The 15,881-nt window shown below is 41.7% G+C and overlaps 1 protein-coding gene and 1 long non-coding RNA gene across 2 annotated transcripts; both read right to left on the bottom strand.

Annotated features, from left to right (window-relative positions):
- On the bottom strand, positions 1–1,688 carry lep (leptin). Its single transcript, NM_001145890.1, is given in 3 exon segments — positions 1–657; positions 765–1,026; positions 1,669–1,688. Coding segments are annotated over 2 exon segments (516 nt in total). The 5' UTR covers positions 903–1,026; positions 1,669–1,688; the 3' UTR covers positions 1–279.
- Positions 1,689–13,277: 11,589 nt separating this feature from the next.
- On the bottom strand, positions 13,278–13,918 carry LOC118942025. The gene is made up of 2 exons (XR_005037883.1): positions 13,788–13,918; positions 13,278–13,455 (listed from the first exon to the last, which is right to left on the bottom strand). It is a non-coding gene; the product is annotated as an uncharacterized LOC118942025 (long non-coding RNA).
- Positions 13,919–15,881: the final 1,963 nt, after the last annotated feature.

The raw sequence follows: 15,881 nt of genomic DNA, 5'->3' as shown, positions 1-15,881 counted from the left end.
TTGATAGAAATAAATATAAATAAAGATACAGTCCTTGTCTAAATAATACAATATAAAATGTCTTAACTTAGCAGGAGATGGTGACAGTGGGATGACCTACATTTGGGAGAATCTTCAGACACCATGACCCCACTGTCCAGTCTTGCTTCAACTCATTCTAGGATTTCAGCAGATCACGAGTTGATCATAGTTCAGTTACTCAGTGACAGTCACTGTCAGTAACAGTTGTTCAGCATGGCACAAACTGATCTGAGTTCAGTTGCTCAGTGATTGTCAACATTAGTAACAGTAATTCAGCTGATCCAGGTTCAGTAGTAACCGACCAAGGTAGCCCTTGAGTCTGTTTAGCGCAACTGGACCCACACTCAGACCATACTTCCTGGTAGTGTCTTTCAGAGCCTCTGACAGCCCTCCCTCTCCTGTCTGTTTCTGTTGGCGGGCTGGGCAGCGTGATGTCATCCAGTTCTCCAGCAGACCCCTCATAGTGGAGGTGTCTTCCACCAGCTGTTTGAGGTCTGCCCAGTCTAGGACGAGCAGTAGGTCCTGGTAGAATCCCATGGTCTCCACTATGGAAGGCAGGCTTTCTATATGCTGATCTACTGCAGCCGCAGGGAGAAATGGGTCCATGCCCTCGATCAGGTTAGGAGATATATCCAGCTGGAGGAAGAGAGAAATGTGATTAATATACGATTAATGTAGGTTATACATGCTGTTTTTTTGTTTAATTCATCAACAAGCTAAAGATTGATAGATTGGTTGATTACCTTTTTGATCCTAATCACCATGGTTTGAGCAAGGTCTTTGACCTTGGTCCTCACTACATGCAATGAGAGTGAAGCTCCCGCCCCCACGCTGAACAGAGCCAACAGAGAGGACAACAGGAGGGCCATGGAGCAGTCCATATCTGTAGTCTGGAGGAATGGGTGTATGTGCCTGAACGTGTGTACCTGTGTCAATATGTGTGCAGGTTTGTGTCTAGAACCTGGTGGTTTCTCTGTGTTTATATAAAGAACAGCACGGGCACTCCTGTAAGAGAGAATATATACATAAGCAGGTTGTTCTACTGTGGTCTGTTGTGGAGCACACATACAATTATCCACTTTAATAATATAAATCTGATAATATTTAAAGTCTAAACTTCAATGTAATGTTTTGGTTGGAGATTAATGTTTGTTTTAGACAAATCAATATTTGGCAGAGGGTCAGTGGTGAAATCCCCACTTAGAGAGAACAGCCTGCCCTCTGCTAAATGGACTACAGATAAGACTCAGTGTACTACCCCCATCCTACTGAAAACAGACAGAAATCAGTCGATCAGGTTTATCTGATCTACTTGGCTTGCTGAATATTCCACATGCTTCCTTTCAAAGGTTCTCTAAAGTTTAAAGGAACTTTTATTTAAAGTAAAAAGTGTATTTAAAATAACTGGAACGTCACTTCATGAAAGACAATCAAACCAAACCATAGAGTACAGACAAGATAAAGTTTAACCACATCACCTGCTCAAATCTATACATATGATATCAGTAGCACATACTAACACAACAGAGAGAGAAATGAGAAAGGATAATAGACAGAGAAAGAATGAAAGTGTTATAGAGAATGATAGAGGTAAGATGGAGAGAGTGAAAAAAGGAAGTAGAGAGGAGAGTGGAGAGTGTATCTTACCTCTTAGGGTTTGTGTATGTGTCACTCCCAGGCTCCATCAGGGCTTCTCTTATAGCTGAGGGCAGTTGACTCATCTCTTACTCACCCTCACCTCGCCTGCATCCCCCTTACTCAAACCTCTCCCCCCACACACCTCTACCCAAGAGTCCCCTGGTAGGGTAGCAGGGCAGGAGACTACAGGTTCAAAACATAACACACAAACACACAGATACGTTGTGTATTTGCTGATTGTGTGGTAATCTGTCACAGGTTGTCACTGCTTCCCTGTTCTCTGTCTCCTCTCTCTGTGGATGAAACATTTACGTGTTTGAAAAGTAGGGTGTTCCCTGGCCCACTTGCTCATATCCGTACTTGTGTGTGTGTGTGTGTGTGTGTGTGTGTGTGTCTGTGACTACAATACGTGAGTGTCAGTCACCATTAGGCTGGTCCCTATCTCATCGATGCATGTCAGTGCAGATCAGTGTCTGATGACTGGAGGGTCTGATTATAGCACCGCTGGAGAGACACTGTTATGGTACCAGAACTCTGGTCATACAGCTCTGGTGGTCCCAGGGACACTATTACAGCAGCCCTGGTCACAGCCCTAATGACCACAGCCCTACTGGTCACAGCCTTTCTGGTCACAGCCCTACCAGTCCAACCAGTCCAGTCTGAGGAAACAGTCTAGAATCCCAATCTGAGAAAGTGGAGTGATCACTCTGATATCATTTCACCAGAGATGCCAAAATGTACATGCCAACATATGCAACGCAGGTACATACGCACGCACATACGCACGGATGCACGCAAGCACAATCAAACATACACTTCTCCACCCCTTAACAACATCAATTATTCCCATTCATTTTGCTCTAATTGTTAAGGCTGTATATGTTCTGGGAACACTTGTGAAATAAATATATATTTGATTTTCGGGACAATTTTTTGTTTAGACACAGGTCTGTGTTTGGAACACAGGACGTGAAGAGAGAGAGAGTAAAAGAGAGTTGAGAGAGAGCAAGATGAGAGAGGGTTTGAGAGAGAGAGAGAGAGAGTAAAAGAGAGTTGAATGAGAGATAGGGAGAGAGAGGGAAATAGTAGGTTTAGAGGGAGAGAGAGTAAAAGAGAGTTGAGAAAGAGAGAGTGAGAGAGAAAGAGAGAGGAGAACTTATCTCCATCATTTCCAGTTCTCTGTTTTCTCTGTGTCTCTCGGGACACTGACGGGGTGGGGGGAAGGAGGGAGGGATGGAGGAGGGGTTGCTTTCTGTGCGTAAACAGAAATCACACAGGAATCTGGGTAGGAATATGTCCCCTGGCCTCATACTTACTGTAACTCTACACACACCTAGGACACACGCAGCCCACATACATACCTCGGACACACGTCACACACATACCTCAGAAAATTGCAATGTTGTAATTTACAGGCCAAAATGGCGCCGGAGAGGATGTGCTGTTTTGCTTGTTTTTTCGTATTGTTTGGAACTCATTTTGTACATAATGTTGCTGCCTCTGGCTCCTATGACCAAAAAGAGCTTCTGGACATCAGAACAGCGATTACTCACCTCGAACTGGATGAAGATTTTTTATTTAATGACGGGACATTAAAACTAAAATCTTATGTTTCACTGAGATGTGACTGAACGTGTGACTGAGATGTGACTGAACAACGACACGGATGATATAAAGCTGGCTGGTTTCTCCGTGCATCGGCAGGACAGAGCAGCTACATCTGGTAAGACGATGGGCGGGGGTGTGTGTCTATTTGTCAATAATAGCTGGTGTACGATGTCTAATATTAAAGAAGTCTCGAGGTATTGCTCACCTGAGGTAGAATACCTCATGATAAGCTGTAGACCACACTATCTACCAAGAGAGTTCTCATCTATATTATTCGTAGTTATCTATTTACCACCGCTCACCCACTCTGCGTCTCACAAAGACATGGCGGTTGGAACCAAAAAGCTCAAATTTGTACTCATCAGATTAGAACAGATTTCCTCCAGTCTAATGTCCATTGCTTTTGTTTTTTGGCCAAAGCAATTCTCTTCTTCTTATTGATGTTCTCTAGTAGTGGTTTCTTTGCAGCAATTAGCCTATGAACAGTTGATGTTGAGATGAGTCTGTTACTTGAACACTGTGAAGCATTTATTTGGGCTGCAATCTGAGATGCAGTTAACTCTAATGAACTCTGGATTTTCCTATCCTGTGGCGGTCTACATGAGAGCCAGTTTCATCATAGCGCTTGATGGTTTTTGTGACTGAACTTGAAGAAAATGTCTGTATTGACTGACCTTCATGTCTTAAAGTAATGATGGACTGTTGTTTTTTGTCTTTGCTTATTTGAGCTGTTCTTGACATAATATGGACTTGGTATTTTACCAAATAGGGCTATCTTCTGTATTCCACTCCTACTTTGTCACAACACAACTGATTGGCTCAAACACATTAAGAAGGAAAGAAATTCCACAAATGAACTTTTAACCATGCCTGTTCGTTGAAATGCATTCCAGCTGACTACCTCATGAAGCTGGTTGAGATAATACCAAGAGTGTGCAAAGCTGTCATCAAGGCAAAGGGTGGCTACTTTGAAGAATCTCAAATATAAAATATATTTTGATTTGTTTAACGCTTTTTTGGTTAATACATTTTTACACGTGTTATATTATAGTTTTGATGTCTTCACTGTTATTCAACAATGTAGAAAATATTTTAAATAAAGAAAAACCCTTGAATGAGTATGTGTCCAAACATTTCACTGGTACTGTATATGAGGAGAAAGCTGAAGTCTACCTATCCATTGATGTAAATATATCCCCAAACTGATTTCCAGATCTTCCACTAGATTGCGGTAAGATATCACATTACATCTATTGGACACTTGAAACCAGCAGCATCCGGTTTGGATGGTGAGTCACTGTTCAAGATCCCTATGACCTTCCCAGCAGTAAGATTTGAGTGTGTTTTTCAAAAAGACAAGGGCTGTAAGCTTTCAAATGAAATACCAGATCCAAAACAACCTCTCAGAGTTTAACAGGTTTAATCCAGGCCAGCTGGGATAATGACAGAATGAAAGAAATGTGGAGGATATCTTCAAAACATGTACCTTATACGCCAAATAGTTCTGGGAAAGGTAATAAACTGAGACCCAGTGACTGTATTTTAATCCGGAACATGATACCATCATAAAGAATAAAATAAGTGTTTAATTATTTATTTTTTAATTCATGGAAAATCCAGTCTTGAGCAACTTCTCTCTTTAACTTGAAAGTACATACTCTGGGCTGCATCTCACTCCAAAAAGTTTTTTTTAAATTCCACTGTTGAAAAATAACAGGAATCAGAACTGGATTGTGTAGGCAATAGCTTCTAACTTCACCGCATTTAAATTACCCACCTGTCACTTGATGTAAAATCTCGCAGACTATAACACAATTTTCACATAATGCAAGTAAGTATCAGTGTGTCAATCAATGTAGGTAATCATGAAGCTCTGACCCTAAAGGTATCCTAACATGCCACTACTATGACAGGTCATGTCAACTAAACTATATGTTTATGATGATGTCAACTTGACATTGAAAATGACATCACATAATGACTGGAACAAACATATATGACACGATATCTGGAACAATCATATATACATATCTATTCATGTTTATCTCACTCAGTCATGTAGTCTCATGATAATAATAATAGATTTATTGTATATTGCGCTTTTCATTATACAGATCATCTCAAAGACAATTCAAAAGAAGAAATGAATGTAGTTCTTAGGTGGAAAATGGTCTTCAACAGAGGCTGGCTCTATGATGGTGCCACATGCACCCCTTCAAATACCCCTTGCACTATTGTTTCCACCTATCCAGTCTGTCAGATCTGTAAAGGATCTAGGATAAATGAAGGGACCAACTCTCTGGAATGAGTTCCAGCTCTGGGCATCTGACCAGGGCTGCGGGCCCACACAGTTTAACTTCATGTTGGAAAATCAACTAAATGTTGTCTGCTGCTACTGTTGATTCAGGAAGTGCCGCTCCATTCTCAGTAAGTGTGTTGGATAGTGTCAGGCAGTGCTGGACAATAAAATAAAAACAAGGTTGGGTAACACCCCCTGGCGTAGACGTAGCTATTGACGTGATGAATATGTCCAAGGCAGTTTTCCTACCATCACGATGGGGAAACGGGATGATGAATTGACTGGCTGTGTTTGCCCAGTGTTGCTCAGCTTCATCTCCTGTTGTTTTACATCTCCTCAGAGAAGGACTCAGCAGAGAACCAGTCTGTCACTGCAGGGAAACCATCAAAAACATCACAAGCTTGATTGCATGGAGCTGGACATGAGTGCAAGATGGTGTGATGGTGCAGGCTTTTGCTTCAGCCCAGCTCTAACACAACTGATGATCTTCAAACTAACCATGATCTTCAATTTAGACCAGATTGAGTTGAACAAGAGTATAAGTGGTGTGCTGGAAGACGATTAGTCTTGGGTTGGGACACTCTCTTATCCTGACCGGAGGACTGCTGGTCCTCATGCATAAAGCATAATGGTAATGTTACGCACGCACGCACGCACGCATGCACACACACACACACACACACACACACACACACACACACACACACACACACACACACACACACACACACACACACACACACACACACACACACAACATGCTGCCACCCCCGTGCTTGGAAATACCTACAGATAGTGTATTACTGGAATGGCTGTGGCCAGCCTGGAGTAACATGGAAAACCAGGCATTCCCAAAAGCAAGACTTGGCAGGATGAGTCAGAGGCATTCTTGGAATTCTGAATTAGCTCAGCTCTGTAGGTCATCTTATGGAGGGATAGATGTTCCATGTAAGAGACCCCCTGGTGAGTGACGCTCACAGTCCTGAGTGTCCTATGAAATCAACAACACACTGAGTCTGCTGTTGGGACAACATTGTGGTACACTTTCAGAAAAAAGGGTTCCATAGGAGAACTATTTGAAGAACCCTTTTTTGTTCCACGTAGAACCCTTTCCACAGAGGGTTCTACATGGAATCCAAAAGGCTGCTTTCTATCTGAAACCAACATGGGTTATCATATGCGGTCAGCCGAAGAAACCTTTTGGAACCCTTTGTGCCAAAACACAAAAACAGCCAGAACTATTGTGTCAGAGCAGAAAAAAATTGATGATTCTGGCATTGAACTTTGAAACTCAAGTTTACTGCACATGAAGAAAACAATTACAAATACCGAACTGAAATAAGGCTATTTTTTCCTTTATTGAAACTGGAAAGTACACTCATAAAAAAAAGTTATAGGGTTCTTCAGGTTGTCCCCATAGGGGAAACCTTTTTGGTGCTAGGTAGAACCCTTTACACAGGGTTCTACTGAGAACCCTCTTTACATGGTTCTACCAAGAACCCTTTTATTATCTAACAGTTCTTCCTAGAACCCACTATGAATGGTTCTACTGAAAGCCCTTTTATCTTTGAAGGGTTCTACCTTGAACACTCTATGAACGGTTCCACCAAGAACCCTTTAATCTTATGATATTTTTTAAATTAAACACTTTACCACAATATGTTAAAAACTGTAAATCATAAGGCTTTTCTTTGAGGGCCTATTCATACCCTAACATAGTGGTCTGAAACTCCTGGTTTACAGGCCAAATCAGGCCTACAAGTCATATTATGCTGGCTTACAAAGTGATGTGTAATTCCTATTGGAATCTAGCCAAAGTAAGGATATCCATCACTTGGAATTTTGAATCACCCGCAACCTACATTCAGAATGACTGTCAGGGTAGGGAAGATGGATTACAGAGACTACCTAAATCAGGGATGGGAAACTTTGATGGGGGGTGGGGGCCACAAAACACTTCTGAACTCATCTTGAGGTACCGCAGTGGCTCACAGGTCTGCATACCCACATCCATACTCACACAAGCCGTCAGAGCCGGCCCTAGCCTTATGATGGCCCTAAGTGCAATTTTTGGGTGGAGAGAAAAATGTGCAGTTGTAAAGCAAATTTCCTGCATTTCTACACATTTTGCCATAGGGTGGTGTCACGACTTCCGCCGAAGTCGGTCCCTCTCCTTGTTCGGGCGGCGTTCGGCAGTCGACGTCACCGGACTTCTAGCCATCGCCGATCCACTTTTCATTTTCCATTTGTTTTGTCTTTGTCTTACACACCTGGTTACAATCCCCCAATGACTTGTTCATTATTTAACCCTCTGTTCCCCCATGTTTGTTTGTGAGTGATTGTTTCTTGTATTGCGGTCCGTTATGTGAAGAATTGGATTTATTGACGTGTATTGTATATTTGTTGAGTAAATTGCATACATTACTCTTATCTGCTGTCCTGCGCCTGACTCATCTACACCAGCTACACACAGACGCATTACAGTTGGATAGAAATGTTTGCTGTTTTTAATATGATACTGTATCTAAATGAGAGTGAATAACAAAATGAATGGGGGCCCACTGGTCAGTAATTTGACCACGATCACTACAAGTTTACATAGCTGGCTAGATTGCTAACTCACTGTCAGTGACTGACATAACAAGATAAATCATTCTGATGCACAACCAAATTTCTAAGTTGCACCATCTGTATTCTACTATTTTTTTTGGTAATTTTTTTCACGGGTCCCGCGGGCCGGGCCACCTGTTGTCCATCTCTTCCCCTAAATATTATAAACTGGAAAAACCATCTCAGTTACGGGTGCAATAAAAGTATTCAGACTCTGACTTTTTCCACATTTTGTTTTTACGTTACAGCCTTATTCTAAAATGGTAAAAATTGGAAATATCACATTTACATAAGTATTTACTCAGTACTTTTTTGAAGCACCTTTGGCAGCGATTACAACCTTGAGTCTTGGGTATGACGCTGCAAGCGTGGCACACCTGTGTTTGGGGAGTTTCTCCCATTCTTCTCTGCAGATCCTCTCATGTTCTGTCAGGTTGGATGGGGAGCTCGCTGCACAGCTACAGTTGAAGTCGGAAGTTTACATAGACTTAGTTTGGAGTCAGTAAAACTATTTTTTCAACCACTCCACAAATTTCTTGTTATCAAACGATAGTTTTGGCAAGTCGGTTAGGACATCTACTTTGTGCATGGTAAAAGTAATTTTTCCAACAATTGTTTACAGACAGATTATTTCACTTATAATTCACTGTATTACAATTCCAGTGGGTCAGAAGTTTACATACACTGAGTTGACTGCGCCTTTAAACAGCTTGGAAAATTCCAGAAAATTATATCATGGCTTCAGAAGCTTCTGATAGGCTAATTGACATAATTTGAGTCAATTGGAGGTGTACCTGTGGATGTATTTCAAGGCTTACCTTCATGGGACCATGCAGCCGTCATACCTCTCAAGAATTAGACGCGTTCTGTCTCCTAGAGATGAACGTACTTTGATGCGAAAAGTGCAAATCAATCCCAGAACAACAGCAAAGGACCTTGTGAAGATGCTGGAGGAATCAGGTACAAAAGTATCTATATCCACAGTGAAACGAGTCCTATATCGACATAACCTGAAAGGCTGCTCAGCAAGGAAGAAGTTTGCAACTACACATGGAGACAAAGATCGTACTTTTTGGAGAAATGCTCTCTGCTCTGATGAAACAAAAATATAACTGTTTGGTCATAATGACCATCGTTATGTTTGGAGGAAAAAGGGGAGGCTTGTAAGCTGAAGAACACTGTCCCAACCATGAAGCACGGGGGTGGCAGCATCATGTTGTGTGGTGCTTTGCTGCAGGAGGGACTGGTACACTTCACAAAACATATGGCATCATGAGGATGGAAAATTATGTGGATATATTGAATCAACATCTCAAGACATCAGTCAGGAAGTTAAAGCTTGGTTGCAAATGGGTCTTCCAAATGGACAATGACTCCAAGCATACATCCAAAGTTGTGACAAAATGGCTTAAGGACAGCAAAGTCAACGTATTGGAGTGGCCATCATAAAGCCCTGACCTTAATCCGATAGAGAATTTGTGGGCAGAACTGAAAAAGCGCGTGTGAGCAAGGAGGCCTACAAACCTGACTCCGTTACACCAGCTCTGTCAGGAGGAATGGGCCAAAATTCACCCAACCTATTGTGGGAAGCTTGTGGAAGGCTACCCGCAAAGTTTGACCCAAGTTATACAATTTAAAGGCAAGGCTACCAAATACTAATTGAGTGTATGCAAACTTCTGACCCAATGGGAATGTGATGAAAGAAATAAAAGCTGAAATAAATCAATCTCTCTACTATTATTCTGACATTTCACATTCTTAAAATAAAGGGGTGATCCTAACTGACCTAAGACAGGGAATTTTTACTATGATTATATGTCATGATTTGAGAAAAGTTTAAATGTATTTGGCTAAGGTGTATGTAAACTTCTGACCTCAACTGTATTTTAATTTCTCTCTAGAGATGTTTGATCGGGTTCAAGTCCAGGCTCTGGTTGGGCCACTCAAGGACATTCAAAGACTTGTCCCCAAGCCACTCCTGCATTGTCTTGGCTGTGTGCTTAGGATGGTTGTCCCGTTGGAAGGTGAAACTTTGCCTCAGTCTGAGGTCCGGAGCAGGTTTTCATCAAGGATCTCTCTGTACTTTGCTCCATTCCACTTTCCCTGGATCCTGACCAGTCTCTCAGTCCCTGCCACTAAAAAACATCCTCACAGCATGATGCTGCCACCACTATACTTCACCATAGGGATGATGCCAGGTTTCCTCCAGATGTGACGCTTAGCATTCAGGCCAAAGAGTTCAATCAAGTTTTCATCAGATTAGAGAATCTTGTTTCTCATGGTCTGAGAGTCGTTAGGTGCCTTTTGGCAAACTCCAAGCGGGCTGTCATTTGCCTTTTGCTGAGGAGTGGCTTCCATCTGGCCTGATTGGTGGCGTGCTGCAAAGATGGTTGTCCTTCTGGAAGATTCTCCCATGTGGAATTAGTGCATGTTCTAAAACAGATGTTTTGCTGCCATCTACTGGACTAGACCAGAGTTGTTGAAGGCCTCAGCACAGGTATTAGACAGATCAGGTCCAGGAATGGGCAACCGGTCGTCTGGAGCCACAGTGGCTGGTGGTTTGCTTTACTCCCCCAGGTGTGACCAACAGGGTTTGAACCTGGGGCTCTAGTATGCTAGAAAAGGGCAAAGGCTATATAGTCGTTACACTGGCTCTTTCTTCATTGATCCATTAATGGCACAAACTCATCTGTTTTCCCAGGTCTTCCATGTATTTGAACTATTCCACAGCTAGCACACCTGATTCAACTTGTCAACTAATCATCAAACCCTTGAATAGGTGAATCAGGTGAGCTAGTGTAACGGATGTGAAACGCTAGCTTAGTTAGCGGTGGTGCGCGCTAAATAGTGTTTCAATCAGTGACGTCACTTGCTCTGAGACCTTGAAGTAGTAGTTCCCCTTGCTCTGTAAGGGCCGTGGCTTTTGTGGAGTGATGGGTAACGATGCTTCGTGGGTGACCCTGGTTCGCGCGAGGGGACGGTCTAAAGTTATACTGTTACACTAATTCAGGGCTACAACAAAATTGTGAAACACCTGGGGTCCCCGTGGAGAGGTTTAAGAACCACTGTTCTACTGTACTGGACAGCCAAAACAACCATCTGACATCATTCTCACACGCTTACCTGTAGCATCCCGTTCTACTCACACACACACACACTGATTTAGCCCACTGCAGTAAAAAGTTAAATATAAAAGCATTAAACCTCCCCATAAAAGCTTCACTTATAGAAAAGTTTTACTTGAACTCAAAATGGTTTTCAAGTAGATTACTAAGAAAATCTCATCCCTTGTTTCAAAATTGCCTTCTTGTCTTTATGCAAATTGCCTTTTCTCATTTTCAATTAAATGAAAATGAAACCTTGTTCAAAGTATCTCTCATTTTCAAACAAGCAATGCATTTCTGGTTACAATTTCAATTTCATCCCTCAGAAAAGATAGGACAAATACTACAACAAATACTATGGTTTAACTCAAATGTACTGGTTGATTTATTTATGGAAACAATGTTTGAGAAGGGTATTTTGTTTTAAAATGATATTGTAAATTGGAATGCTGGAATTATGTTTTTCATGGAGCTGTCGTAAGTGTATGGGAAGGTCTGCTCAATCCAGGATGACAACCAATTGATTATAGCACTACAGGAGACAGTTAGCAGTGGGAGGAGGTAGGGTACTGGTCTGTCCCCACATGCAGAAAAACTTGCGGAGGAACAAAATTAGCATAAATAGGAAAGTATACCATTTTCATTTGATTTTGTTGCGAGGGTACAGAATCAATAGGCCATTTAATCTGGTATTATCCTCAGGTAGCCTGTATCTTGTCTCAGGTTGAGGAATGGCTGAAAAAGCATCACATTATTCTAAACTTGAGCCTAGAAATAGCACTATTAGGGGATTTGGCGGGACCTGGTCAGTCAATCGCTAACATACTAATACTCTTAGTAAAAGTATTCATCTTCAATTCACAATTTGTGGATTCTATTCGACTAGATGGATTCAAATTGTACGTTAAAAAAAGTATAGTTGAAAGATACTGTATAAGGCGTGTTAAAATCAGAAGAGGGTGGCCAGCAGAGATAGGTGGGATGGGCTGAGGGAAACTGAAGGTTGGGATGTGACTGGAGAAAAGTGGGAGTGAAGTTGCTGGCCGGCAGATAGAATGATGGTCAAACATAAAGTAAAAAATTAAGTTAAAAAAGTAAAATAAAGTTTGGACACTAACAATGCCTGTTTTCTTGAGGCTGATGCCACTCAAGTGCTTGAACATGCGAACACATGCACACACCCCCATTCAAATGCACATGCGTAGACACACACACACACACACGTAAATAGTGCCGCACAAAAATACACACAGTCGGCCTTGCTGTTTACATGTTTATTGTCCTTGATGTCTTTTGTTTTTCTACTGAACAAAAATATAAATGTAACAAGCAAAGTTTTGGTCCCCTTTTGCATGAGCTGAAATAAAATATCCCAGAAATTTACATACGCAAAAAAAACGTATTTCTCTCAAATTATGTGCACAAAATTGTTTACATCCCTGTTAGTGAGCATTTCTCATTTGCCAAAGTAATCCATCCACCTGACACGTGTGACATATCAAGAAGCTGATTAAACAACATGATCGTTACACAGGTGCACCTTGTGTTGATAAAAGGCCACTCTAACATGTACAGTTTTGTCACACAACACAATGCCTAACATGTCTTACGTTTTGAGGGAGTGTGCAATTAGCATGCTAACTGGAGGAATGTCCAACAGCGCTGTTGCCAGAGAATTGAATGTTCATTTCTCTTTAGAGAATTTGGCAATAAATCCAACCGGCCTCACAACGCAGACCACGTGTAAGCAATCCAGCCCAGGACTTCCACATCTGACTTCTTCATCTGTGGGATCGTCTGAGGGGGGAGGGGGGATGCTGAAGAGTATTTCTGTTTGTAATAAAGTCCTTTTGTGGGTGAAGAAATCCTTCTGATTGACTATGCTTGGCTCCCCAGTGGGTGGACCTTGCACATCAGGTGGGTAGTTGCTTTGGTTGTGTTGGAAGGGGATGGTGGCTGGTAGAGGGAGGTTATTCAGGGGGGACTGTGGGGTTATCTTGGATGATTGGGGGCAGTGGGTGTCCTGGCGGTTGGGAGCATTGGCCCAGTGGCGGAGAGGTCACTGGTTTAGGTCCCCAAGTCGACTGGGTGGGGGATCTGTCGATGTGCCCTTGGGCGGGACAGTTGACCCTGGTTGCTCCTGTGGGTCTTTCTGGATGGGAGTCTGCTAGATGACTGGAATTTAATGTAAATGTTGAGTGGCTTCACTGCAGGTAGACTGTATGTTTTTACATTTTATTTAAATTCAATTAAAATAATTATAATTATAATTCCATACCCAAATCTAAATTTTTCTCTATTTTGCTATTTTATTTGTTAATAAAACTTTTGAACTTGACATAACGCTTTCTTCATTGACATGTAGATGGTATTGAAATTATGTATGGTACAACAACCAAAGTATTTTCAACATCTGTAAAATAGGTATTCTCCAAAATTACTTAGAACTGAAAATGAACGACTTCAATGTCTTTTTAACATAACTTTGCTTACTGGGTCACACACACCTGCGCCTTTGCGTTCCATAACATTGTGGAGAATAGCTTGTGATGCTAAGGTCGACTGCAGATGCTTTTTGGGGTAAGGGCTTCCTGGGTTGAGGTGTGTTAACAGCAAGCCCAGACCGCAAAAAGATCTGAAGAGGACAAAGAGGTCAATATCACACGGTCACGGCAGTCCTCTCAGCACCTGAAACATACAAACACACGTAAGACCTTAAAAATACACGTGTGAATATGAATTAATAAATTAATGAAGGAATGATAAAAATGTATGAATGAACGAATGAATGAATAAATAAATTAACAAAATGTGATGCCGGGTACTGTGACCCATCCTTTACAGGATTACTACTAAACACACATTTTATATACAGTACCAGTCAAAGTTTGGACACACCTACTCATTGAAGGGTTTTTCTTTATTTTTACAATTATTTTCTGAATTGTTTTATTTTTTATTTAATTTTATTTCACCTTTATATAACCAGGTAGGCCAGTGGAGAACAAGTCCTCATTTACAACTGCGTCCTGGCCAAGATAAAGCAAAGCCATGCGACAAAAACAACAACACAGAGTTACACATGTGATAAACAAACATACAGTTAATAACTCAATAGAATAATCTCTATACAGTGTGTGTAAATGTAGTAAGATTAGGGAGGTAAGGCAATAAATAGGCCAAATTGGCAAAATAATTACAATTTAGCATTAACACTGGAGTGATAGATGTGCAGATGATGATATGCAAGTGGAGATACTGGGGTGCAAAAGAGCAAAAATAAATAACAATATGGGGATGAGGTAGTTGGGTGGGCTATTTACAGATGGGCTGTGTACAGGTGCAGTGATCGGTAAGCTGCTCTGACAGCTGACGCTTAAAGTTAGTGAGGAAGATATAAGTCTACAGCTTCAGGGATTTTTACAATTCATTCCAGTCATTGGCAGCAGAGAACTGGAAGGAAAAGCGGCCAAATTAGGAATTGGCTTTGGGGATGACCAGTGAAATACACCTGCTGAAGAGCATGCTACGGGTGGGTGTTGCTATGGTGACCAGTGAGCTGAGATAAGGCGGGGCTTTACCTAGCAAAGACTTATAGATGACCTGGAGCCAGTGGGTTTGGCGACAAATATGGAGTGAGGGCCAGCCAACGAGAGCATACAGTTCGCAGTAGTAGGTAATATATGGGGCTTTGGTGACAAAACGGGTGGCACTGTGATAGACTACATCCAATTTGCTGAGTAGTGTTGGAGGCTATTTTGTAAATGACATCGCCGAAGTCAAGGATCGGTAGGATAGTCAGTTTTACGAGGATATGTTTAGCAGCATGAGTGAAGGAGGCTTTGTTGCGAAATAGGAAGCCGATTCTAGATGTAATTTTGGATTGGAGATGCTTAATGTGGTCTGGAAGGAGAGTTCACAGTCTAACTAGACACCTAAGTATTTGTAGTTGTCAGAACCATCCAGAGTTACGATGCTAGTCGTGCGGGCGGGTGTGGGCAGCAATCGGTTGAAGAGCATGCATTTAGTTTTAATAGCATTTAAGAGTAATTGGAGGCCATGGAAGGAGAGTTGTATGGCATTGAAGCTCGTCTGGAGGTTTGTTAACACAGTGTCCAAAGAAGGGCCAGAAGTATACAGAATGGTGTCGTCTGCGTAGAGGTGGATCAGAGCATCACCAGCAGCAAGAGCGACTGTCACGTTCTGACCATAGTTCTTTTGTGTTTTCTTTGTTTTAGTGTTGGTCAGGATGTGAGCTGAGTGGGCATTCTATGTTGTGTTTCTAGTTTTCCCGTTTCTATGTTTGGCCTGATATGGTTCTCAATCAGAGGCAGGTGTTAGTCATTGTCTCTGATTGGGAACCATATTTAGGTAGCCTGTTTTGTGTTGGGTTTTGTGTCTTCTGTCTTCGTGTGTCTGCACCAGACAGAACTGTTTCATTTGAAAAAAAATGTTTTTTTTACATTTGTTGTTTTGCATTTTGTAGTGTTCACGTTTATTGTCTTTATTAAACATGATGAACACTAACCATGCTGCGCTTTGGTCCTCTCCTTCGTCCACAGACGAAAGCCGTTACAGCGACATCATTTATACTGTATATA

This window comes from Oncorhynchus mykiss, chromosome 2 (assembly GCF_013265735.2).
Source record: "Oncorhynchus mykiss isolate Arlee chromosome 2, USDA_OmykA_1.1, whole genome shotgun sequence".
Taxonomy (NCBI): domain Eukaryota; kingdom Metazoa; phylum Chordata; class Actinopteri; order Salmoniformes; family Salmonidae; genus Oncorhynchus; species Oncorhynchus mykiss.
This window is presented reverse-complemented; position numbering and strand designations above follow the sequence as displayed.